Here is a 27,816-nt window from a genome sequence, read left to right as displayed (position 1 = left end):
ACTATAGAATGCTTCTTTCAGCTAAAGCGCGAAATCCTCGCAGCTCAGATTTCGCACAGAAATGGCACTTTGTCATTAGTATTTTTTAATACAAATTTGTTTGGGGTACTTGCATGATTCTATCAGAAGAAGTTGGATGTTCCCATCGTATAAGGTGGTGGCGATGCAAAAGAAGCCACTGGCCCAGTGCTAACACCAGAGGAACCATCTTGTGCTGTTTCCAGTAGCTCTGTCACAGCACAATGAGAGGCAACGGAAGGTTGTTACACAAGATGGTGCCACCAATGTTAGCGTTGGGAAAGTGGTTCCTCTTGGTTCGCTGCGCCGCATACGATAAGAAAATCTGGCTTTTTCTGATTGAATCAGGCAAGTACCCCAAACAAATTTGGTATTAAAAATACTAATGACAAAATGTCATTTCTGTGCGAAATTTGAGTTGCGAGGATTCCACCGTTTGACTGGGAGAAGCATTCTACAGCGCGCCGGTAATTGTGCAATGCACTGTAGGTAAAATTTACGGTATTACTATTGCATCATAGCTCTGAACATTTCTTAAAGCAGGAATGCTGGTGCATGTAAATTTTCCCCGTGCACTGCATGTATGATTTACTGGGCAGATACTTTTGGATGCCCGCTACACATGTGGCAGGTGTCCACTGTTTGCTTATCAGTATCTCAGGGACATCCATAATGTGCAATATCGACTTGACAGTGGCTGTTCAACTGATATGTGTGGCTGGTTTGGGTTGATATGCTGTCCAGCCATTTAATGCATCTTGGAATCGTTGGACAGCTAGCTTGACAACTGTGAAGGGCACCATTCAAAGGACTTAATGGCCTTTCCATTTTCCTTGCCAGCAGCAGCTACATCCTCCAAGGCATCTCCAGTTTGCAGAACAGATGGGAAGGTGTATGCTGATGGAGCATCCTGGTCTCCTGACAACTGCAAGCGTTGCCACTGCACCATGGGGCAAGTGCAGTGCTCCGAGATGGGCTGTCCTGCAAACATGTGTCGTTCGGCCAATCACACCTCTGGGAGCTGCTGCATCCCTTGCTCTACAGGTAAGGCATTTCTTTGGTAATGCCCTGTTTACTACAGCGCATTGCACGATTATACAGGTGTGCTGCAGGATGCTTCTCCCAGCTAAACTGTAGAATCCTCGCAGCTCAAATTTCGCACAGATATAGCACTTTGTCATCAGTATTTTTTAATACAAAATTTGTTTGGGTTACTTGCCTGAGTCAATCAGAAGAAGCCAGATGTTCTTATCATATTCAGCTGTGGTGGAGCGAGAGAAGCCACTGCCTCTTATTCCTTTATATATTTATTCCTGCAGTGAAAGCGAATTGTTCTGGTATCTGGTTCAGTTAAAATTCGCATGTCCTCTCACGTAAAGTAATTTGCATTGCAGTGCATTTTCCATTATGTCCTGTGAAGTGACAGTGTTCTGTGGTTTATTTATTTATTTATTGAAAGTACCTACAGTGCCCATGAGGCATTATTGTAGGGGGGATACAACTACATACAATAACACACGCAAAGAAGATACCGGGAAACTTGTTAGCAAGGTAACACAACACACTAATAGAACACTAAATGAATTCACAAGTAGTATAAGTGATAAAATAACATACATCAACACAGCGCTAGTAAACGCATGAGGTCTGGAAGAAATATATCACAACATCATTTCAACAGCACTTGGGAAGTCGGGTGCACAAACTACATCATTCAGAAGTTTACTCCAGTCCAGAATTGTGTTAGGGAAAAACGAATACTTAAATACGTTAATGAGGCAATCTTTTTCGTGTTGTCTAGTCTCTCCGAAATGTAATATGGCTGTTTTAGATAAGTGTTTTTATTAATACCGGTACAATCATTGTAAATGTATACAAGAACTTCAGCCTGCAGATTTTTCTTCAGGTTGCTAAAATCTTCCACCCAATACGGTTGTAAAGTTCAGAGCTCTTGATACGGAAATTATAATTGCCAGTTACAAACCTTGCAGCGCGTTTCTGTACCCTTTCTAACTTGTCAATGAGGGCACCCGTGAAAGAGTCCCATGCTACACAAGCATATTCTAATACAGGCCTGACATTTGTTAAATATAGTGTTCCTTTTAGTACCTGGGGAGAGCTTTTAAAATTCCCCTAGAAAAAATACAAAAGATGAGAATCTTTGGCCATTATCATGTCGACGTGGGCTATCCAATCTAGGGATGCTGTGCGTGTAACACCAAGATATTTAACCTTATCTATAGTTTGAATAGTATCGTGGTTTAAAAGATACGATCCAAGAATTTTCGTTTTTTTGTTTGTAAATTGCACAAGGAAACACTTTGATACATTCAATGCCATGCCCCACTTCAAGCACCAGTCACAGACTTTGTCAAGGTCAGCCTGTAATAAGTACAAGTCATCAAGGCACGTGACAGGGGAATACAAAACGCAATCGTCAGCATACAGTCTGACAGTGGATCTGAGGCCGATAGGTATATTATTGATGAATATGAGGAACAGTAACGGTCCGAGCACAGAACTCTGTGGCACTCCACAGGTAATGATGACGCACCATTGATTACAACCTGCTGCTGGCGTGCGCTTAAATACCATATATTGCTGATTATAAGTCGACTCCGATTATATGTCGACCCCCCCAACCCCCTTTTGGGCAAAAAAAAGTTAGACTCCGAATTTAGGTCGACACTGCCGCACCCTGCGGTCCTAGCTCGCCCGAAAAGTATTTCAGAAGGCCGAGTCGTAAAGAAACATTTATTCGTTCACGAGACATTTGTCGTCGCTTGTGAGGACACAGTCGGGATCATCTTATGAGCCACTGCTGCCGCTGGCCGTCGGAAGCGGTGCCGAGATGCCGCACGTGGAGAACGCCACAGAGACCATGTCTGTTGGTAGTCCATACCAGGCATCATTGACCCATTGAGCCGCTTCGCCCAAAGAAGCTTACTTCAGCCTCCCTGTTGGTGTCTTTAGGTTTTCTTGATGGAGCCACTCGTTGTAGAACGCACCGATGCGGTCTTTGAATGGCTTGTTGAACGCCACATCCAGTGGCTGAAGAATGGTGTCAGTCCGCCCGGAATGATGACCAGGTCGCATCCCGCATCTGCTACCACTTTTTTCACACGGTCGGTTATGTGGCCGCGGAAAGAGTCCAGGATGAGCATGCTGCGGGGCTTCAGCAGTGCCCCCCCGGATGCCTGCACCACACAAGACGAAACCACTCGAGGACCATTTCATAATTAAAAAACCCCTTTTCATTCACCCGCACGATGACTTTTGGCGGAAACTTTTCCTTCGTCGGGATCATTTTCCTCTTGAACAGAAGGAATGGCGGTAACTTGTGCCCATCTGCTGTACAGCATAACATGACCGTGGAACGGTTGTGCGTGTTGCCCGTTGTCAGCAGGCAGACCTGGTACTCCTCTTTTGCAGACATGGTCCTATTGCTAGGCTTATCAAACCAGACTGGATTCTGGCCACCGTTGCCTATTTCACCTAGCAGGAATAAATGTATTGCCCGCAGGTCATTCACATTGCGCAGAAAGGCGCTCCATTCTTCTTCGTAGGCTTCGGGTAACCGTTGGCATACGGTCGTTCGTCGCCTCAGGCTGAGGCCATTCCTCTTCATGAAATTCGTCACCCACTTCTTCGACACTTTAAACTCGGTACACGGGATGCACATCTCCTCCGCGACAGCGCGCGCCTTTGTTTCAATGTCATTGTAGCAAACACTCAGGCTCTTGCTTCTCTGGTCGTGAACCCGATCTCAAACCGCCTCCTCAACGGCAAGGTATTGTCTGGACTTCGGCCCGCGAAAGGAACGGCATGTAGCAGCACACGCAAAAAGCTTACTTCTTTGTTTTCTCCAGCCTCTCACGCACTTTTCTGAGACGTCGAACTTCCGCCCTGCTTCGACATTGTTTTCTGACTCGGTGTACAGGATGACTTGCCGCTTGAAAGCAGCACTGTACTGTTGCCGAGGTTGCGGCGGCATCTTGCAAGGCGTCCGTCGAGTGACACAAACCATATACACCGCTGTTAGCTGTCACGTCGGCTAGAATCCAGGCGGTGCGAAGAGAAGAAATGGCGAAATGCACACAAAGTTGCACAACACGCGAAAATGCTTCTCGGCTCATGTGACTGGTCACGTGCATAGAGTTTCTTACTCTTACCTAGTGGGAAAGCTGTGCTGCCATCTATGGGAGTTTACATAGAGTTTCCAGACGACCGGTTCAGCCACCATGGGCGCTCAAAGCATTATGGGCTGGAGAGCTACCCAGTGCAGACCTACAACTTTTAGACAAAATTAATGCAATGATAAGCGTTTTTCTACCATAAATAACATCCTAACATTCAATATTGTGACTATAAATTGCAAAAAGAGAGAGAAACAGCATGTCAGTGTGAGATTTATCCAATATAAGCGATGGCTCTTTCTCCTATTGGCTTAGCATTGAGCAGCACAAATACCAATATTTCGCACTTAATAGGCAAACTTTGTAAGAAAAAAAAAACGTTTTGGAAATATTTATGGTTGTGCAATTACTTAAGAAAGTTTTTAGTAGCATTTCGGGAAGCAGAAACCTTTTATTGGTGACATCTGCTTTTGTGCCTTCGCTACTATGGCTTTTGCAGTCTATGTACGCACCTCAATATGGTGATGAACATCATGTAACGCCACTCCGCGCATCCGAAAAAAACCGACTGTCCCGCACCAAGTAGCGCACCGGCCCATGATTCTTAGCACGCCCATGGTGGCTGAAGTGCAGCGCCCTCAGCTTTTCTTCTAGTTAGTGTAAGAAACTCTATGGTCACGTGTGGTCGTTTTGGATTGGATTGGATTTGTAGCTGTCCCATTTGTATTAAACATTGCCAGCCTGCCCGGCTTTGGCCATTTTTTCGTGGAACGCCCACGGTTTGTCGATAACAAGTTGCTATCGTATTAAAGCAAACCTTTGGTGCATATCTCAATCAAATTCAAGTTTGTTTGTTTTAAAGCAGATCCACTTTCGCATTGTGTATGACAGTCCTGATTAAAAACCATGCTGTGCTGATGTGAAAAAACTGTTACCTTGAAGGTGTTTTGCAACTCAAGAATAGATTATGTGCTCTAGAGCTTTGCAGCAAACAGACGTCAAAGATATGGGGCGTTAATTGGAGACCTGGCACGCATCACCTTTTTTGTGAACTGGTGTGATATTGGCTATTTTCCAATCTTTGGGTAGTTTTGCGGTCTGTAGTGACTTGTTGAATAAAGTAACCAAAAACGAATGGACTATTATGTTCTGCGCAGTGCTTTAGAATATAGTTAGGAATGCTGTCAGGACTTGGTGCGGAATGCGCATTTAGGTTATGTAGCAATGATTTCACACCTTGTTCGGTTCCTGTTCTCTGCACTATTAACTCATTAATCAGTATCAGCTTGCCCGAACTGCAGCTTTAATTAATGCACCTAATCCAGTTTGGCATCACAGCATTATGTTCAGACATCAAAGGTGCCTGTTGCTGTTATTTTAAAATCATATTCATTTCTTATTCAGTGCATCAATGTTTTACATAAAATAAGTGTTCATGAGGGGGTTTCATCACGAGTGACTTGATTAGGACCTCCCATACTTTGTTTAGGGGTTTTTGACTGCTCAAAATTTTTGAGTAGTGCATCAAATGTTTGCTGCTATCTTGCTTGTCGAGTGAATCAAATAGTTCATGTTGAAAGTTATTGAAAATGTGAAATTATATGTGAATGTATTCTTGAGGTTTTTACTGCTTTGGGAAAACATTCGAACCCCGCTACTTCAAATGTCGCTTCAACGAAATGTTTGCTTCACCGTAATATCTCCTATTTCCCATCAGCTTGCCATAGCAACAAATGGAACAAATTACTTTCCACAACGAATCATTTTTGGCCGCATTTCGGCTTTAACAAAATTCTTGCAAGAGAGTCTGGATTTAAACTGTTTCACTAAAAACTTTCGCTGGAATTGATATGTGCTACATTCACACACACATGAGGGCCGTTATTGCATGGTGGCGATGAGAATGAAGGAGCATGTTTGTTTGTTTACTTATTTATTTAAGCATACTGCTGGCCTCGCATTTGAGGCCGTTCCAGGAAAGGGGCACTATATACATTGAAACATACACATGTACATTACACATATCAGTTCATTTCAGTTCAGTTGTTCAGTCTTGTCCGACTCTTTGTGACCCCATGGACCATATCACGCCACGCTTTCCGGTCTCTCACTATCTTTCTAACACCACATAACTTCATCTGCAGCGCCTCGAGGATGCCATCTAACCACCGCGTTCGCTGCCTACCCCTTCTGCGGTGACCCTCAACCTTTCCCAACATCAAATCTTTCTCCTGCGACTCCTCCCTTCTCATCAGATGACCAAAGTAGCTGAGCTTTAACTTTAGAATTTGACCCTCCAATGAGCAGTCAGAGTTTATAGTCGACAATATCAACTGATTTGATCTTCTGGCAGTCCAAGGAACTCTCAAGAGTCTCCGCCAGCACCACAATTCAAACGCGTCAATTCTTCGACGGTCAGCCTTCTTCACAGTCCAACTCTCGCATCCATACATCACAACTGGAAAGGCCATAGCACGAGTTAAGATCTTGGTTGGAAGTCTAATGTCTCTGCTCATTACTAGGCGATCAAGGCTAGCCATGGCTCCCTTTCCCAGAAGCAGGCGTCTCCTAATTTCATGGCTGCAGTCTCCTTCCGGGGTAATCTTGGAGCCCAAGAAGAGAAAATCTGTCACAGCTTCCACTTCTTGTCCCTTGATGCTCCAGGACTTGATAGGGCAAGACGCCATGATCTTTGCCTTTTTAATGTTCAGTTTAAGCCCAAACTTCTCACTCTCTTCTTGTACGTGCATCAGAAGTCTGTTGAGTTCCACTTCACTTTCTGCCTTTAAAGTGGTATCATCCGCATATCTAAGGTTGTTGATACGTTTTCGAGCAATCTTCACTCCAGCTGACAACTCGTCCAGACCGGCCTTCCTCATGATGCACTCAGCATATAGTTTAAATAGGCAGGGCGACAGTATGCAGCTTTGTCTCACTCCTTTCTCAATCAGAAACCAATCAGTAAGACCATGCCCAGTTCTGACTGTGGCCTCTTGCCCATCATACAGGTTCCTGAGGAGACAGATCAGATGAATTGGAACTCCCATCTCTTGGAGAGCTTGCCACAATCTGCTGTGATCTACGCTGTCAAACGCTTTCGCATAATCAATAAAGCAGAAGTAGATGGGTTTCTGAAACTCTCTTGCTTTTTCCATGATCCAGTGAAGGTTGGCAATCTGGTGTCTAGTTCCTCTGCCCTTGTGAAACCCAGCTTGCACATCCGGAAGCTCCCGATCCACATACTGCTGCAGCCTATCTTGGAGGATTTTCAACATCACCTTGCTAGCATGCAAAATAAGCGCGATCGTACGGTAGTTGGAACAATCTTTAGCACTGCCTTTCTTTGGAATGGGGATGTAAACTGACCTCCTCCAATCCTGTGGCCACTTCAGGGTTGTCCAAATTTGCTGACATAATGTACACAGAACGTTAACAGCGTCATGGTTGAGGTTTTGAAGCAACCCAGCTGGAATGCCATCAATTCCGCTAGCTTTGTTCCTAGCAAGGCTGGTTAAGGCCCATTCAACTTCACTCTTCAGGATGCCCGGCTCGAGATCAGTAATCCCAACTGTCTTATGTTGGGTTTGCACATCCGGGTCCTTCTTGTACAGTTTATCTGTGTATTCCTGCCACCTTTTCTTTATCTCTGAGGCTTCAGTGAGGTCCCTGCCTCGTTTTTATCACGCCCAGCTTAGCACAGAAGCATCCTTTGATATCTTTGATTGTCTTATACAGAGCTCTTGTGTTCCTCAATTGGCTGTTGTCCTCAACTGCTTGGCACTGTATGTTCAGGAAGGCATTCTTATCTCTCCTTGCTATTTTCTGAAAATCCGCACTGAGAACCTTGTATCTTTCTCTTTCCCCCATAACTTTTGCCATCCTCCTTTCCTCAGCTATTTGCAAAGCCTCTTCAGATAACCAGTTTGCTTTCTTGCATTTCTTTTGCTTTGGAACTACCTTAGTAGCAACTTCTTGTATTATATCATGAACATCAGTCCACATCTCTTCAGGCTCTCTATCTTCTAGATCTAATTCTTGAAATCGATTCCTCACTTCCACAGCATATTCTGATGGAATTTGATCCAGATCATACTTGAAAGGCCTTCTAGTTTTCTGCGTTCTCCTCAATCGAAGCTTAAATTTGGCAACAAGAAACTGATGATCAGTGCCACAATCGGCCCCAGGCCTTGTTTCTACTGCTTGTATAGCGCTTCATCTCTGCCGGCAAATTATATAGACTGATTATATAATCAATCTGATTCCTGTAAAGACTGTCCGGTGAAGTCCATGTGTACAGGCACCTCTTGTGCTGTTGAAAATGAGTATTCGCTATGGTCAGGTTGTTTTCTTGACAAAACTCTATTAGCCTTTGCCCAGCTTCATTTGGCTCACCAAGACCGAACTTGCCTGTAATTCCGGATATTTCTTCACTCCCCACCTTAGCATTCCAGTCTCCTATGAGAAAAAGGACATCTGATGATGGAGTGCGGTCTAAAAGGCATTGCAGGTCAGCATAAAATCTCTCAACGTCAGCTTCTTCAGCAGTAGTGGTCGGTGCATAGACTTGGATAACTGTTATGTTGAAAGGGTGACCTTGGATCCGAAGAGAAATCATTCGGTCGTTTTTGGGGTTGTACCCTAGCACTGCTTTGCCCATTCTTCTGTTTACTATGAGAGCGACCCCATTCCTTCTCCTGGATTCGTGCCCACAATAAAAGACATAATGGTCGCCGGAATTAAATTCTCCCATTCTGGTCCACATGAGCTCGCTGATACCCAAGATATCAATGTTCAATCTGTCCATTTCTCGCTTGACGACATCCAGTTTACCTTTCATCATAGATCTTACATTCCGTGTTGCTATGTGATATCTCCTTGCAACATCGGACTTTCGGTCGCTTCCCGACACATCCACAACTGAGCGTCCTTTTGGCTTTAGCCCAGCCGCTTCATTCGTCCTGGAGCTACTAAGAATCGCCCTTTGTTCATCCCCAGTAACATGAGGGACGCCTTCCAACCTGGGGGGCTCATCTTCCGGTGCCATATCATTAATGGTATTGTGACTGGCCATAGGGTTTTCTTGGCAGGAAATACTGGAGTGGGTTGTCATTACCTTCTCCAGTGAATCACATTTTGTCAGAACTCTCTGCCGTGACCTGTCTGTCTTGGGTGGCCCTACACAGCAGAGCTAATGACCTCATCGAGTTTCACAAGCCCCTCCGCCACGACAGGGCAGTGATCCATGAAGGGGATTACACATATACACTTATACTATATACTACACAGAAACATACCTGCACCTCGATATGATGCTCGGGTGTATATAGGATCCACAGTTTTATTGTTGCCCATCATGAAAAGGATGTTGCGATGCAGTTGGTGACCGAGCATGAAAATCGCAGCACAGCACTCACGGCAGAGCATTTGCAATGGAAATAAATCATGTTTTCGAACTGTATATACCAATCTGGCAATGTTTTGGAGCTGATCTCACCTTAACAAAATTTCGCTTGTACGAAATTTTTCAGCACACCCAGTCAGTTTTTCATTGTAGGAGGTTCAGCTGTACTTGGAATGATATTTGAATAAAGCATGCAATAGTTGTCTTCACTTACTAAAACTGGGCCCACTGCAACACACTGCACAGCAAAGTGGAGAATTCAGCAGTGTGATGTGGCCCATTGAAATTGATGTTGTATGTTATGCCCATACATGGCCTGATGACACGGCATCTTGGCAACCACAGCTTATATATAGTTGCTGCCTGTTTCATCTACTGGTATGTGGTGCTAGTTTATATACAGCCGTCATCACATGGTGAAAGATTCTTTTGTTATACATATAACATGATAATGATGAGAGTCAATATCGACTTCATACTGCTTGTTCCTTATTAGAAATTAATGTTTCATCTTTTAGCAGCTAAGGCTACAGTTTCGTAAATTATGGAGCTAGAGAAGGCACAATATCTACAGATGCATTATTAAGAAAGAAAATTTAGAATACACATTTTGAAGATCAGTGACACAGGAACACTGTGTAAAGAAATCAACTAGTATCTCTACAGCGCCGTTCTTCAGCTACAAAAAAAAAAAAAAAAAAAAAAAAGCTACAGATGGAAACAGCTTCATTTCTTGCGGCATGCAGCGAAGCAGTTCCTTGTTTTCGTGACGCACCAAACCAAAACTGCTGCAAACTGTCTGTAAAGGCCGGGTATACATGTTGGACATGCGGCGTGAGCCTTCAAATGTGTTTTCGTGCAATAAAACCACATGGACTCAGAGTCAAAGTTCACTAGTAATAGCTGGTGCCATTTTCGGGTAATTATCACCACTCAACACAGTCAGATAGCAAAGCCGACAATATGATTCAATGTTTGACTTGCTGGAAGTCTTTTGGTCACAAAAATTTGATGATAATTCTACATTACCGTGAGTGGCAGAATATTTTTTTTTTTTAAGCGTGGCCGCCACACCCTTTTTCGCAAACAACACATGCACACTAGTTCTCAAAAAAGTCCATCAAAAATCAGAACGTCGCCAGAGTGGCAAAGTTTAAGCTGGTTCTACAAGTGCAGCGCCTAGACTAACCGGGAGGGCTAAGTGCATGAGAAACGATTCCAACATGTCGAAATCGGCAATTGAAAGCATCGATCACTGGTGATCGATTTGAATAGGTGTGGCAAAGAACGATTTAAGGGGGAATAGGTCTTAAATCTAATTTTGCTATTTACTGCCAAAATTTGATGGGACTTCACAGGATTGTTGTTTTTTTTTCTGCTAATTTCAGAAATGCAAACATTTTCCTTCTAGGGCAAGTATTTCTAGAGGTATTACAGAATTATTGCTATTGTCTGCTCAAGCAATAAGAAAAAAATATCATCAGAAGTAAATTTTTAATATGCAGGTAGATATACTATAAAGTGTATGTGGACTGCAGTAAGCACATTCTTTATTTTCACCTGCAATATTTTTGTATTTTATCATGAAATTCTTATATAGTTCTTGTGGCTGCGAGTGTCAAGTTCAGTGGGCTGCTAAATCTTCAATATTAGCTCAATTTTAAAAACTCTTCGAACAATGCATTCGTTACACTTTTATCTACTTGTGTATTACAAATTAATTTGTGATAAGCATATCTTCCTCTAACAGCAGCAGTAATTTTCTAATATCTCTAGAACTAATTTCCCTAGAAGGAAAATTTTTGCATATTTGAAATCAGCAGAAAAAAAGAAACTGAACAATTCCATGAGATTTCGTAACATTTGGGCAATAAATAATAAAACTATTGTAAGATAAGATCCATGACCTCCCTTAAAAACAATAACATTTTCTAGATAACCAATAAATTTTGCCATTATTGATATTTTTCATTGCTTCTAGTCACCGCTACTCAACAAATGTACCCACCCACTGAAGTCATTTTGTTGTCGTTTTGCCTCACCAGAGGGAGCAGCACGGACAGCAACTCAGTGGCAGTGTGTGCGTGGCAGTCTAGTGCTGTTGGATGGTGAGCAGCGTGTCATCGACAACTGCAACCGCTGCGAGTGCAGTCGCGGCCACCTGCACTGCCAGGAGACCATTTGCCACCAGGACTTGTGCAGGACCCACAACCACAGCTCGGGCAACTGCTGCGTGCAGTGTGCTGGTGAGTGAGACTCTGAAGAACCATGCTTGGAAAGAGAGAGAGAGAAAGCACTTTATTTGCACCCGTCAGAGAGTATGGATGATCGGGTGAGACACAGCTCTCCCTTTCACCGTCTATCTCCCCCTAGACGTCGGCCGGAATCAGTTGGCTTCCGGCGGCGGCCTGGGCTTGACGAATGACTTGCTTTTGGAAAACTTTTTTTCTGGGGCTGTGCAGCCAAGGCTACGGGGGCGGAGCTTTCGTCATGGCGTTGCTATGTCATGTAGTTCTGGCACATCTGACCTCAGTTGCAGTTTTGGTTTCAATTCGACCTTTACTTGAAATTGTAGTTTTCTTCGAGTTGACTACAATGCAGAAATGTCTTTCTTTCTATGAGTGAACGCATATTCGCGGTTAATGATATCACACGCTGTATACTTTGCCCAAACAAGCGCATCACGAAAGTTCACAGAAACCGGCGGGTAGACACAGCAAAAGCAGCCGAAGTACTCTTTGGGAGATTTTCGACAGGTGGTGCAAACATCCCGTTTGCTCGGCGCACTGCACTGATTTGAAAATGCACTACACTAGCGTTTTACTGGCTTGTGTTGCAGTACAATTGTGATGCAATATTAACGTGAATGTTTCTGTAATAGTATAATATTCGACAGCACGATCTGCGAAATTTATGGAGGGACTATAATCTGCTGCGCTGTCAACTGATGCGTTTAGGCTCTATACCTTCAACTCTATAACCAGAAAAAGTTGTCCAGGAGTATAGTGGCGCAAATCTTGAGTCCCTGACTATCTAAAAATTTGTTGGTGCTTTGAATTAGTCAGTGACTGATGACCTTGGTACTTTCCATACCAGGAGCTATTCCGCACAATTACAGACTGTATAAAGAACCATGTAGCATAATTTCACGTCTGCCTATCTCGTTGTTCTCATGCTGTTCTCGTGCACACTAGTGACAGTCGATGACAGATGGCACAACACGCGCTGTCCGGGTAGTTTGTAAAAGCAACGTGCTAGTGTGCACCGCATGTGACTGGGGCTTTTCCTTGGATGCAACAATACTAAGAAAGCCACTTCATGTTTCATTCCTGGCTGTGTTGTTATCATGACCAGCAGTGTTCATAGAAAATTAAGTGGCAGCTAGTAGTAGAACTTCACTGATACATTCTCTGTTCATACAATCTCCATTTCATATGCCCAAGATCGCAGGCAGTAAAGGCAGTAACAGTAGTTTTCTCCCGGCTAATACGTTCCTGCAAACACGATTTCCTGCTTACTATGTTCAAAGCTTTGACAAAATGTGGCTGTATAACACATTTGGCAATCAAATGCACATGTGTTCAACATACAAGCGGGCCAAACCTGGATATGCGTCACATGAAAAAAAATTTTTTAAAAATAAAAAAAACCCACCGGCACTCACCCATTGCAGTCGCTTTCCTGCATTGCTTAGGTAAAGAGGGGCAAAGCATTGAAGACGAGTCAACGTATGAGGCTCCCACGAAGACACGACTTCATTAGCAGAAATGCAGTGCAGTGGCTTCTTTGCAGTTTGTTATGGGCAAAAGGGTGAGCCATTTGAGAACTACAACTGTGTGCTTGCATACAAGCAGGCCGGACCTAGGGAACGCTGCAGGAAGAGTAAAAATGCGGCGGCCGTCAGCTATCTCACTGGCTTCACCACAGTGCATTGGTGCCACGGGTCAGAGCATCTGGAATCAAAAAAGCAATCTCTTGCTGCCAGCAGTGCGGATTTGTTGCTGTAGCTTTTTCGCATTTAAGACAATGAAAATACGGAATGAATTCTGCGGGAGCTAAAAAAGGAGCTGTTCATACTTGATGTCAAGAAATGCTAATCTACACTTTTATGCATTGAAAGTGACAATGGACCCTTTGCAAAACTGTGCGAGTCAGCTTCTCTGCACGGCAAAAACCCCTTCGCCATGGTGGCCAGCGCAGAAGATGACAATAATGGCCGCGTCCATTTCCTGTGCCCTTCTGCCTTGTGTTACTATTGCGAATAAGTAATGAAGAGTGCCTGTGCTCCCAAGCACCATTCATAACCCCCTTCCTGCTTTTCAATAACGAAGGCATTATGATCATCAGGTGTATGACATGGGGCTTGATACAGGGGTATTCTGAACTGTACCCAACCTCTGTCCCATGGACAGGACGCGCTGCTTTGGTAAAGAGATTTTTGCTATGCAGAAAAGCTGACTTATGGACTTTTGCAAGGGGTATACTAAATGCCTTGCGCCTCATTCAACAATTAAAATTTTCAAAACCAAATAGTTCAAATTATAAGTCTTCCCAGATAATACTTTCTTTCTCATCACTTACACAAAAAAAGAAACAATGTATCAACGAGGTGACACTGTATTAGGTGCAGTTTGGGCCACAAACAGATGCGTCCATTTCTTCCGTGCAGCAGCACTTAGAAGGCTGCTTCACTAGTCTTTAGTTGTGTAGGTTAACGTCATCGCAAAATGGCGATATCACCTGATGACTATTCACAATAGCTTAAACTGGTAGCACACGGTGGGGCAGGTGCTGTTGGTTAAACTTTGAAGTGCACTTCAAGAAACTTGAATTGTAGTTGCACAGAGCTATTTCCCACTTGTGAAAGTACTTACAGAGTCACTTTAAGGGCTAGTATGCTCATCAGTTTTGCTATCATGCCCCATGGCTTTTGCTGAGCGGCTGCATACAGTACTGGGCGTCACAAACAGAGTGTGCATGGGTAGCAAGTATCCAGTGTAGAGTGATCATAAGCTTACAAGAAGAACTGCTGTGAATTTTTGGGAAGAGGACCCATGAAAAACTATTAATTTCACATGGCTCAGACAATGTATTTATGTAGTCATAAAATTAAAGAATGCAGTACAGGCTCTGCCTCCACATACTTTACTGAATTGTGTACAAAAGAAGGGTAAAAAGAAGAAAATGGGTTTTAATGTCAGGCTCAAAGATGGCAACATATATGTAGAACCTCATTGATATTTTCCCGTTTCATACACTCAAAATCGTAGGCATTAAAGCATTTCCCTATTGCACTATTTGCAAATAGTGCACTATTTTGTCCTGGTTAAGACGTTCCCAGATAACACAATTTCCCAGTTACTACCTTCTAAACTTTGATATTTTGTGGTCGTATAATACATTTTGCAATCAACCGGACATGTGCTAACGAGCACTCGCGACATTAAAAACTGATCAGCGGCACTTATCAGCCACAGTTGCTTTCCTGAAGTGACTAGGTGCAAAGGAGCAAAGTATCAAAGAAAGCCAACATAAGAGGCACCCGTCCCCATGGAAACATGACTTCATGAGGAGAAATGCGGTGGCTTCTTTGCGGTGCCTTAGGGACATAAGGGTAAAGCATTTGATAATTGATAACTTCTCGCTTGCATACGAGCAGTCCGGATCCGGGGGACGCACAGATGAGCAAAACCGCTGCAACTGTAAGCAATCTGGATGGCTTCCCCCGAAATGGCCAAGGAAGCGACTCCGGCTCGCCATAGCTTCTGCGAACCGGATTTGTTACTAAATCTCTCTCCCGCTGAGGACAACGCAATGGAATCAATTCTGCAAAAGCTAAAAACAGTGCAGTGTATACTTTATGTGCATAAATTGTAATCTACACTTTTATCTAATTGCCTTTGGTACCTCATTCAGCAGTTAAATTTTTCAAAATTAGGCAGTTCAAACCATACGTTTTCCTGGATGTGTTTTTTCCCACATTTTTTAATGAAATGTAGCGACAAGGTTTTACGTGAATCACTGTAGTAAAATTAAAATGAGTTAATTACTTTTCATTAATTTGTAGAAGAGCACAAATATTGAAATTTTCGAGTACGAATATGATGTGAAAATGGGAGAAAAAAAGACGCTTTTGGATATTGAATCAAATATCTGATCAGTAAAAAAAAAAACAAAAAACAAAAAAGAAAAAAAAAAGAAAAATTAAAAATGCAGCTATTTGTGCTGTTTATTTCAGGATTCACATGGTATTTCCAAAATGTTAAGCTAGAACTGTGCACAAGTTTATACCCTACTGAAAAATTCGGTATAAATTTTATACAGGATTCCATAAAGTCGAATCCCACTTTAACGGATTCCCCGTCAGCTAGCCATAGAAATCAATGCAACAAAGTTCTCGCCACAATGATCCAATTTTTAGGCTTCTTCTCACTTTGACGAAACTTTCGCTGAGTCAGCTGGCTTTAGAAATTTATTTTATGATTAACTAAGCATAATTTTAACTGTCTGCAACTTCTTATACATCGATGCCGCTTAGTTTCACCGAAAACGTGTGCCTATTGCAGCACCCGTAAACAAACTCGTAGAGGGGCACCCCATTGCTGGGTGCCAATGACGATTTGGTTGGTCACCTTGTGACAAGGCGCAGTTCTGGTGTGCCAAGCCAAAGCCACAGCTAATCCATATTAATTCTAGATCACGCTATTGCAGGCGCAACGCAGCATGCGGCGACAGTAGCACAGGCCCGATCCACCTAGTCCTTCATTAGTGCATGCGTACTTTGCGCGCTCGATAGCAGCATGACAACAAAGCGGAGGTTCCTTCCTTTGAAGGGGAATGTTCGAATCGTCAGCAAGGCTAAAAGTGGCAGGAAAAAAAAAAAGAGACATTGCAGCAGAATTTGACATCTCCAACAGCACACTGTTGACAGTACTGAAGTTTGAATTTCGAGGTTTTTCAAAACAGTGCGTCATCAGACGATGAGAATTACGAGCAAAATTCATTGCACGCGCCTCCTGCACTGCATATGACGGATGCATTTGACCTCATTTACAATTTCATTGGTGCCAAAGATGACGACGTCGCGATGCAGCTGCTGACGGAGTGCTAGCATCGCACCATGGTGCTGATATCCAAATCAATAAATAATGTCTTTGAAGCTGGCAATCAAGCCCAAAAATATTTTTAAGCAGGTTTTGCCACAACAAAATTTCTCGCATGTTCCGTCAGCTTTGTTGTAGCAAAATTCTACCTTATGCGATATTGTTGTACGGCAAGGACCTGTATGAAATCGGGTGGAGATGTCTTATTGCTGCTGAGTACAGTCCACTCTTGTTAATTTGTTGAAAGCAAATTAGCTGAAAGCTCCAAGTGTCTAGTGGGCCTGAAGAAACTGCCGAAAACTGTTTGCATCACCATAATTATATCTGATAAACACCTGCATGATGTTTGTCCACATTTGAGATTAAACCCAAGTGAGAACTTTTTCCCCCAGTTTTGTCATATGCTTTGCTTTGCGCACAATTTCAGGAAAGTCCTCTTCACAAAAAGGAAGGTTTCTCTTAAAAAAATGTTCTCTGGTGTTTTGAGGATTCTTTACTGCATAGTCAACACAATGAAGTATTGCAGTGAGGCGCACTGTGGTGAAACTGTGGTGAATTAGAAAATTTTCTCTGTGTTCGGTGACTTCCGAATATTCTAGAAATTCTGAACATCAGTTTTTGAAATACGAATCGAATAACAAAGATATTTGATACATATTCGAAATTTTGAATATTCGTACACCCTTAGTAATTTGTGATATTAGGAACTATATTCTGGTCTCGTAATTAGTAGTATAAGAAATTACTTTGTAACAATAATTCACTGGCAGAAGCGATTAGTTATGAAATTGCCATCACACTCTCAAATTGTTGCTTGGGCCTCATGCGTGTGGAGAATGGCTCTGTCATATGCGCAGGCACGAAGCATAAATGAATGCACTGTACTAACTTATACAAAGTCAGCAAATTTTTTTGTGCTCCATGCCTTTTTAAAACCTTCTCACTAAGCTAAATGACTGATACATACCTTTCTTTTTCCCTCTTCAGAGCTGGACCACTACATCAAGAGCTCTGGCAGCGACGTCGTTGGCTACGTCATTGCAATCGTGATTCTGGTCACCATCATTGTGGTGCTCATGTGCGTGGCTTGTCTCTGGAGGAGGCGTAACACCAGGCCATTCAACAAGCCCAAGCAGCAGCATTATCAGAAGACTGCAAATGGCTATGTCTGAGACGAAACTGGCGGCACCAAGACTGTCGACATCGTTTGGCATTTCCTGTCGTTCCCCACTTTCCCTGAAACAAACACCCCCTGGTCTTTTCTTCGAGAGCGCGCACCTTGTGATATTGAGTATTTATGCCAAAGCTGGCAAGAAGGACCAGAACTAAGCAGCGACCTGGAGGCGCCACTCATGATGCTTGGCGAGGACCGCGGCACGGCTTGTCAAAAGAACTGCGTCAGACACCTATCCAGTTTCTGTGTGACTGTTTTAACTGGCACGAGTTGTGTTGAAAAAGAAGTGGAGGAACCACGACATATCCAATAACTGTGCTGACACTATTCTGTGCCGAAACAAGGTTCACTGTGTGCTTTGCAGTTTGAACTACGAGGCAGCAGCCATGTGGTATTCTTTTTCTTTTTTTACTGACCGCATGGAGCCATACTGTGCATCTCTGAATGCCAGCAACAGGCCTCTGCTTCTTTTTGAAGCACTACAGATTATAATGGGTGCTTGTTAGGCACACGCACCTCTCATGAAAGGTGCGCAGGGAATGGTGGACCACAACACCGTGCCATAGAGACAGGTGATGCTTGTTGAGTGAGTCGCCAAGATGCATGATCTCCGTACAATGCTGCGTCTTCGTCCCAACACCATGTCCATAGTGCACCTTATGATGGGGCCCATTCTAAGCCTGGGTGCTATGTCGCGGCGCTTGGAAAGAGCCTGGCATTTGCGCCTGTCAAGGGAAGAACTGGACATAATATGTATCGTGTCCTATCCTGCTTTCGCCACCATAACAGGCATGCCAGTGATGTGGGGCTGTGACATGGCAGCACATGAAAGGCGATTACAGGGGGCGCGACCGATGTATGTTGCGTTCCATTCCTTGCATTACTGACATTAATATTTGGCTGTTTTCCACAAGTCATGTCAGTCAGTTACCAGCATAAAATGTGTGTTGTGCAACAGCCATTGTCCTACAAGTGGCGGAGAAGACGAAAAAGCGAGAGCTTAGCCCATCTGAATACTTCAGGTTGACAGACTGCAGTGAGGTCAGGGCAATAGATGTGTCACCAGCAAACTGTCTGTAGACTTAGTTTGTATGGGCAAGCAGTGGAAAACCTAATATGTCTTCTTTTCTGAATTTGCAGCCTGAAGACAGTGTAAAGTTTGCATGACACAGTGTAGAAAGCCTAACACACTGTACATATGATATATCAACAAAGTTAAGCCTGCAGCACCAATGCAAATGATCCTTAAAGTGAAGAAATGTGCCAGTGGTGAAACTGTGAGCTTTTCCTGAATGCCGCCCTTGTGCATGTTGTTGGCAAACTACATGTGTGTTTGCGTGCCACAGTGCTTGTCGTCACGTCTCTCAAGGTGTTGAATTCCTCACTTTTGGTGTCACATTTGCTGCGGAGTGCAGATTCCTGGTGATTTTAGTGAAGTGAGTGCTCTCACAGGTGCCATTCCTTGCGTAATGACACAGCAGAAGATGTCTCTTCTGATGAAAGCCACATGAAATGGTAGTGTTATTCTTTTATGAAATAGGTGGCAAAAGTGTGACTAGCATTTGTCTTCGTAAAGACTGATTTTATGAAAGAAAGTAGAACTTTCTTCGTGTTTCCATTCCTCCGAGAACTTTGTGGACTTGTCTTTTAGCGGAAACACAGGTGTATTGTATATTTATGAGTTTTTTTTTTCTAGTTGTGTGATTTATTGGCTGTGCTCATGTGAGAAAGATGAAGAGACATGGAGAGAGTTTTTCTTCCTGCTCGGCTCGGTGACGGCCACAATAAAGTTTGAGCATTTTATCATACCCTTTATTAGGCAGTGATGATATATAGCTGACTGTATTTTTTAATGTGCGATCCAGATTTAATTTTAGTTATTTTATGTAAATGAACAATTATAGCGAATGACACATTTTTATAACAATGCCACCGTTCTTGCTAGTGTCCTATGCACATAAAATTGTAAAAACTGGGGCACTGAATTATGAAAGGTCTTATGGTCCACTACGAAAGTGAAGACACCTTATTCAGCTGCATAAAGATAGAGCAGAAAAAGAGAAGGAAATGACAAATAAGGTAGGCATTATTTTTTCTATTCTGTGGTGCAGTGTAAGGAAGACATATTCATTCCAACTAAACCAGCTATCTCATGATGATAGATTAAAAACTGCTGTTATGCAATCTGTTCACTAAATTACAATAAAGCAGGTGGGATAATAGTCTAACATAATCTATAGCAGAAGTCTGAGCAGAATACAGAGTAAATACATTAATTCAAACAGTAAATGTCGTTTCTCCATTTTGAATCCTGTTTAGCAATTAAAAGCGAACGGAGGCATTGAGGATTGCTACTGGCAGCATCAAATGAAATGCAGTAATACAATTGAAATGACAATATTGGAACAAGAAGCCTTTATTAGAGAGAGGCTGAATATATAAGCACCCTTAATTACTGGTATTGCCATACAACGAGCGCCCGGTCCCAATCGATAGAGGGTTGGTAGATGGTGAAGGGTGGCTGTTCCTGGCCCTATGGGGCCAGGACGGGTAGGTCAACGCCGCTTGCGGCAGAGGCTAGCCTGCCACTGAATTTTTATCTATTGTAGGCAGTCATTGCACCTGCCACCGTTTCGGTGGTGGACGACAGCTGTTGCGACGCGCATCTTTCGCTCCCTCTTTTTCTTTCTCTACTATCCGCATGAGGCCCTCTCCTTCCTTTTTTTCTTTCTTTATTTTCTCTACTATCCGCACGAGGCCCTCTTCTTTCTCTTTCTTCTCTATTTTCTCTTCTGTCCGCACGAGGCAGCGGAGGTGGCTCAGCTACAGAATCAGTAGCAGGCCCGTGCATTTTCTTTTCCTTCTTCCTATAATAGTCGTAACAACAAGGCAGCGGAGGTGTCTCAGCTACAGAGCCAGTAGCAGGCCCGTGCATTTTCTTTTCTTTCTTCCTGCAGTCGCAACAAGAACGATGGAGGGTGACGTAATGTTGTGTCCAAATAAATAAATAGGCCAATAAGTTAAATAAATACAAGAAAAAAATGTAAAAAGTTGCCCGCAGCAGTTAGAAGTTAATGAGTGGTGTCAATCGATAGAGCGTAACGTAATATGTCCGAAAAAATAATTAGGTAAATAAGTTAATTAGGTAATTAATTAGAGGCAACAAATGCAAAAGTGAAGGTGAAAATGGTCTCATTAGCCAATGACTTGGCACCACTTTTGAATGTATCGAATATAAAAATAGTTAAGTCAGTCAATTAGGGTGATGTCAAGATGCATCAAATACTAAATAGCTAATTAAATCAGTCAATTAAAAAAGGCATAGGAAGGGATTGGCGCGCAATTTGAAAGTAGCAAAGACTAAAATGGGTAAACAATCATCAAAACTTTTTATTTGCACCGAAATGACTCCTTTGGACCCCCCGGCATGCAGGCCTAAGAGAGTCCTACTCAGGAGCCTCGAAAACTAAGGTCTGGTGAAGATGCATTGTCGCTTCACGGCCTCAGCCGCCAGGCGAATGGCTTTTTGCTGTGGAGCAGTGTTCTCGCTCTGCAGCAAGGAGCTCCCAGGCTTCTCTATCTTTTATATTTTGCTCGGTGCCTGGGCTGCCAGCACATTCCCAAATTACGTGGTCGAGAGTGCCCCTCTCCCCGCACGTTATGCAATATATTGGTCTTTCTCCTCTTTAGAGATTGTCATGTATACCCAGAAGGGGCTTATAAGATTTCCCCCTTGTAATCTTTTCCATGCAATTGCCTTCTCGTTTCCGAGGAAGCGGTCGGGCGGCAGATAGACCCTCCTGCTCAGCTTATAATGTTCTGTGATCTCGTATGAAATCAAGCTATCTTTCATGTCTATGCGAGAGGGCTGCTCTATGGCCGCCTGGTGATAGAGAGCTCAGGCAAGCTCGTTTGCAGCCTAATTTCCTGCAATAGACTCGTGCGCTCTCAGTTGAAAAAAAAAACGGTTGGTTCCAACTGGAAAATTTTCAATTGGTACCATTTGAATTTTCCAGTTGTGTTTTGCCCCGTTGGACCAGTTGGCACCAACTAGAATATGGGCAAAATAGGATCAATACGCCATACGCAAATGAACTACATCCAAGATATAACAAAATATACCTCCTGTGCAAAAACAAAACCGTTTGTGCCACCCTACATTTTTTCTATTGTTAAGTTGAAGTCGAAGCTGGGGTGTACATGAGAGGTGCTAGCTGATATTTTACAACAGAAGTGAAATGAAACTTTTGAAATACGTAAATCACTGAAACAAACCAGGCATATATATATATATATATATTTTTTTACGATGCAGCAAGCCGATTCGTTACTGCCCGCTTCTTTTTCCTTGCTCATCCGTAACAATATATATATATATATATATATATATACACACACGTCAGATACACTTAGCGACATGCGGAAACATACTTCCTACAGATATAGTATAATTTTGAATTCATATATATATTCGAGTTATTAGACCTTAATGGTGGAGTCAGTGGCACTTGCCCACTAAGCGTGGATATCTAATTTATTTCTATCGCAGGGGATGGCGTGAGTGCTGCGTACAGTTTCTCAGGTCAGGCTACTGACATCTATTACAAAATCAAAACTTGTTCTAGGCTGTGTTTATAATGAGCATATATGTTGCACAGTAATGCACAGCCAGAGATGTCCAAATGGAACTATTGAAAAACCCAATTGGAACCAGTTGGAAAACCATTTATTCGATAGAAAGACCAGCTGGTCTGAGCAGTGGGAATGGCAATTCCAACTGGAATCAAATGGAACCAGTTGTGCACCATTTGAATCCAATTGGAATCTGTTGGAAACCCAACTGTTTTTTTTTACTGGGCTGGAATCCATAATATCTCTATGTTAGGTTCTATTGGCCTCGCCTCTAGGATGTGTTTGGCCTCTTTCAAGATTCTTCCTTTCCCAAAGTTCCTCACTGCATTTTGCGGTCTCTTAAAATCATCGTGGCCTTGGTACCGATGCAAGCGAGCACCATCACCAACTCTTCCGCCACGCTGCCATCCCTCATGTGGCTCGAAGCTGCTACCACTGATGCTCCTGCCCCGTCGACCACCGCGGTACAGTACAGTGCTGTAACCGCGGATACTGCCGCCCCGTGCTGTCTGCACGCCGCGTCTACATAAGCCACCTGGTCTGCCGGTTGCTTCATCTTCCTCTCGTAGGCCTTAGCCCTATGCTCTCGCCTTTCTTTGTTATACTCGGGGTGCATGTTTCACGGCATAGGTGGAACGCATATCTTGGCATTCCTGGCATGTTTACCATCTTATGCGTGCTTCTTTCTGGCCGGATTCCTATCCATTCGAGTATTAACCTGCCCGTTTCAGATTGGCCGAGCCGTTCCAATTGGGATATTCTCACCCCCTCTGCAAGCTCAACTCATCCATTGTGAACCCCCATTTTCTCAAGCCACTCCGTCGACGTGGATATGGGGAGTCCCAGAGCTCGCTTGATGCATTTCCTCAATATTCTGTCTACCTTCTCTATTTCTGCCTTGCTCATATTTAGGTACGGCATCGCGTAGCAGATCCAACTTATTACGTACGCCTGTGACATTTTCAGGAGATTCCTTTCTTTTAGTCCTCTCAATATGTATGCCTACTATACTTGGTCTGCATATGTGGCTAATTTGTTTATAGTATTGTTGCCCTTCTTGTTGATAAACTCTCTTGTTCCTGCCGTCGCTATTATACACAAAAAGCTCTGACTTTTGCGGTCAGTGAACACGCCAGGCCTCTTTCGGCAGCATGCTTCACCACTACGTATGCTGCCCTTTGCAGACTCCACTCAATTTCTGCGTCGTTTCCGCTATTCATCCAAATGTTTATGTCGTCGGCGTACATGCTGAATTTTAGATCAGGGATCTTGTTCAGCATGGCCGGGAGACCTCTCATCGCTATGTTAAATAGGAAAGGGGACAGTATGGCTCCTTGCGGGGCACCTTTGCTGCCCAGCCTTATGCTGGGGACTCTGCGTCCTGGAATTTATTCACATCGCCTTCCTATCTCGAAGGAAGTCCTCGATATACGTATGCTCTCTTGCCCACGTTTACCTCCTCCAGACCTCTGAGCATTGCCTTGTGTCGGACGTCAAAGGCTTTCGTGAGGTCAAGACCTATAGGATCACCTTGGCATCTTGATCCTTTCTTGTCTATAAAATCCCACCATCTCGTGCGGCCACGTTTCCATCTTCCGTGTATCTCATTAACCTCGTTTGCACTATGTGCTCCACGAGTTCCCCCACGTACGACGTCAGCGAGACGTCTTAGGCTTTCCAATTTTGGTTCCGTCCCCGGCTTGGGGATGAGATCCACTTTTGCCTATTTCCATTCCTCCGGCAATTTACCTTCAAGGCATCGCCTTAGCCACTGTCTCTAGGCTTCCGTTGGGATCCGGGTCGACTGCAGATCTGACTCTCTCAACGTTGCCCAATATGAGGTCGTATAAAGGATTTTCCATACACTTCGCCCGGGACCTTCCCTTGAAATAAGGGGTGTCAATGTTAACCAATGCCTCTGGAAGCATTAGAACCGAGCGATCGTGGAGATAAACGGGAGACTTAGATTCTGTGAGATCGCCATTTTCTGCAAGGATCTTCACTATCACCGTGTTGCACCCGGTGTCAAAGTACTCGCATGCAGTGGTCACCCACTAAACTGCTGACTACCGAAAGTTTATTCTTCATAGTTGCTGCCTTATCTGTCAGGTTAGTACCTACAGCCAGAATCTTGCAGCCATCCTTTAATCCAATATATCTATCCTTGATACATATCGAGGCCGATTCATCCACGGCGGCTTTTGGTTTCGTGGAGCCTTTCTGCCAACATTTCCAACTAGTGTGGCCGATTCTCCCACACCTGAAGCATTTCGGAGAATGACTGCTTCCCTCCGTCCTTCTAGAACGGCGGTTTTCAGCTCAATGTGGCCAGTGCGAGAGCAAAGGAAATATCTCTGCAATTCTGGGTTTTTCGGCTTTCCTTTCATGTTTTTTTGTCCAGCGTTTGCAGCAGCTGATGATTCTCTCCTTGTTGCGGGACATTTTCCGAAATTTGCCCCCCCTCGCGAGTGTCTACGTGCTCCACTTTTTCCACCATTTCATCGAGGATAGACTCGATCCTTCTTCACTTTCAGAGAGTTCTAGCGAAGCGGCACACCCTGAAAGCAACTGGTCCTTCACTATTAGCTCAAATCCTTATATTCCTTCTTGGGGTTGAAAGGCTCGACCCCCCTATCGAGCAAATTTCTTAGCAGAGTGACAAATTGGGAACATATTTCTCCATTCATGGGAGATGCCCCCCTGAACTTTTCTCTAAATCCCTGTTCGGTGAGCCGAAAATGCTGCACTATGGCTTGCTTCAATTTGTCATAGCTCGTATACAGTCTGATGCGGACATTCTGCTAAATACGGCCAGTGCCTCGCCGCTCAAACACGCAGACTCAGGGCAGATGGCTACTGGTCTCACAGCTAATTGGCTCTGGGCCACGCACTCAAAACAGCAAATTTGGCATCGAGGTCATCGCATGCTGTTCATCAAACGCCGGGATAACTTTGTGCGGGCCCACTTTGATAGAAGTTATTAATGCGTAAGCATTGTATGGCAATGTCACCAGTTTCGTGCCACCAGACTTTCTCATCACGACTGTAACTTTGATTCCCTCTGCCTCCCGGTCTGGCCCTAGTATTCGTTTTAGACGTATTTTGAGGTTCTCGTTTTAACACCTCCTTTTCCCTTTCAAGCACAGCCATTTTGAGATTCGACTCTTCTCTTTGCCTCTCACTTATGAGTTTCAACTCTTCCTTCTGCAAAGTGCGTTCTGCTTCTCGCTCTCCTCGGCGCCTAGCTCGCTCTTGTTCAACCTATGAAAGCAATTCTTTACCTTCGAAGCCAAAGCTTTTTCCCTGTTCAACCAACTTATCAAACTCCTTCTCTGCCATCGTGCTCCCAGAAAAAAAAAAAATTCCTTCTAAACTTCGGCACCAACACACAGCTGATTAGTCCTGTCGCAGACGACAATTATTGTCGCAAACCGTGGAGGCACAGGGGCCACTTTACGCCAGCACCTGTTTACGTGTCAGTGCTTTGGTGAATGAGAAGATATTCGACGAGTGCGGAGAATACACAAAACATTTAATTGCTGCAGGGATGATACAAGGTAAGAATTAATTGATAGAACAGTAAGATCTAAAGCTTATTCAAAACCAGAACGCAACAAGGAGTAGGAGCACAAGCATCTTAAGCAATTAGGTGAATAAACTAATCATACAATTTATGACAGGCAGCAAGATAGGGCAAAAAAAGAAAGTCACACGGACAGTCAAACACGGTGAAAGATGGTTGTCAACGCGGCGCTGGCTCGAAGGCATCCGTCTCGATGCGATGAGGGCCACGCAACTGGCGCCTGAACTTCGGCCTTAAGCATGCCTCAAAGAACCACGCACAACCTCTTCCACTGCATACTTTCAAACGACTGTGTCCTGTGTGCTCTTGTTATTCAGGGCATAGCCTCCTATAGACCTTTGCACCGGGCAAGGAGGATGTCGAAACGCCTCCTCTCCGAGCTGTTGCAAACCGATTCCGCTGCCACTTCCATTTTGCTGACGTCACGCGCACACAACAGCCCAGCGAGCAATATGGTGATGCTTATTAACTCTATGCAGTGAGCCCTCGTTGCAAAGGTCTATATTCGCTCGCACACAGAGCGGCTGTGAATGACCGGAAGCGGAGGGGACTGTGATCTCTGCAAGGTGCATCACGCTGAGCGGACACGTACATCTACAGCAAACGGCGCCAAAATGAGGTGGTTGGTGGCGGTCTGCGACATGTGCCATGAAGCAGAAATAAAACTGATGCATATATTGGCTTTCTTGAGTAGCTGATGGGCCTCACACTATCAAATTCTACTTGACAGTTGTTTTGCAGATCACAGCCTGCAGTACAGCTTCATTTGCAGTGCAGCATAAATTTTTACTTCAGGATAGTATGCCACATATAATCAGAATTAACCCAGAACTAAACTTGGGCAAAATGGACTGAAGGTGCACAAAGGGCACTCAAGGTCTTAAGTTTAAAAACTGGGCTCATCCTTGAGGTTTTATTATTAACACCATGTGACTGGAAAAGGACTTGGTTAGAGGGATATGGGCAAGGTTTTTGCCCTGCAGTGGGTATAGTCAGTCTGATGGTGATGATTAATGTTGGCAGTCATAACCACGCATTTCGTGATGATATCCTAAGTAGCGCACAAGCTTAAAATAGGCTATGAGCAAGATGTCACAGCTAGAACTTGGCTGCTTATGCGTGCCAAAGTTGCAATGGAATAGCACAGGAGTTCTATGCCTTAGGATGCTTGGCTGATATTTCATACCAGGTAGGAAGAAACTGCACCGAAAACACGGGCAAGAATAGACAATATTTTCAGCGTCACTTTCATCCCGGCCCATGGAGACTGGCAACATTAAATCCTATGGCATCAACTGTTCGAGCACAAAGAAAATTCAGGAACTGGTGCGTCACTATACTGACAGGCACTGCGAAATTTTGCAGAATTTTTTTTTTCTTTTGACGGCTCCACGAGCACTGTGCTAATGAGTTTCTGTTAGGCTAGTGAAAGGAATCCCCTACTTAGAATTCCGTACCTCGTTTCTTGTCTTTGCCTCCAGGTGATGCATGGATTGGTAAATTTGTGAACAATAACCGTGGTGGCTCAGCAGTTAGTGTGCTTGACTACAGGTTCAAATCCGGCTGCAGTGGCCACTTTCAAATAAAGGCCAATTGAAAAAGGTGCCAGTGTCTTGTATGACACCAGACCATGTCGATCCCCAGGTAGCCTGAATTAATGCGGAGACCTCCACTGTGGCGCTCCTCATAGTCCGAGGTCACTTCGAGATGAGACTTTAAACCCCTCATGCCATATACCACATCATGCCAAACTTATAAACTTGTACATT

General features: G+C 43.9%; 2 protein-coding genes across 5 annotated transcripts in view; one reads left to right on the top strand and one right to left on the bottom strand.

Moving 5' to 3' along the window:
* LOC146175427 (cysteine-rich motor neuron 1 protein-like) overlaps nucleotides 1-19,640 on the top strand; it is a 192,487-nt gene extending 172,847 nt beyond the window's left edge. The window contains exons 9-11 of one of the 2 annotated variants that reach the window (XM_084581770.1): nucleotides 859-1,062; nucleotides 11,601-11,801; nucleotides 17,646-19,640. In XM_084581770.1, coding sequence (XP_084437896.1) covers nucleotides 859-1,062; nucleotides 11,601-11,801; nucleotides 17,646-17,830 — 590 coding nt within the window. In that variant the 3' untranslated portion in view covers nucleotides 17,831-19,640. The remainder of the gene's footprint in view (nucleotides 1-858; nucleotides 1,063-11,600; nucleotides 11,802-17,645) is intronic. The other variant, XM_084581771.1, reaches the window with a different exon arrangement.
* A 6,307-nt stretch (nucleotides 19,641-25,947) lies between these two features.
* Nucleotides 25,948-27,816, bottom strand: part of ProRS-m (prolyl-tRNA synthetase 2-like protein, mitochondrial) — a 29,871-nt gene continuing 28,002 nt past the window's right edge. The window contains exon 15 of one of the 3 annotated variants that reach the window (XM_084581763.1): nucleotides 25,948-26,681. In XM_084581763.1, coding sequence (XP_084437889.1) covers nucleotides 26,619-26,681 — 63 coding nt within the window. In that variant the 3' untranslated portion in view covers nucleotides 25,948-26,618. The remainder of the gene's footprint in view (nucleotides 26,682-27,816) is intronic. The other 2 variants (XM_084581765.1, XM_084581764.1) reach the window with 2 other exon arrangements.

Source organism: Amblyomma maculatum, chromosome 10, assembly GCF_055883805.1.
Source record: "Amblyomma maculatum isolate TAMU_Amacu chromosome 10, ASM5588380v1, whole genome shotgun sequence".
Lineage (NCBI taxonomy): Eukaryota > Metazoa > Arthropoda > Arachnida > Ixodida > Ixodidae > Amblyomma > Amblyomma maculatum.
This window is presented reverse-complemented; position numbering and strand designations above follow the sequence as displayed.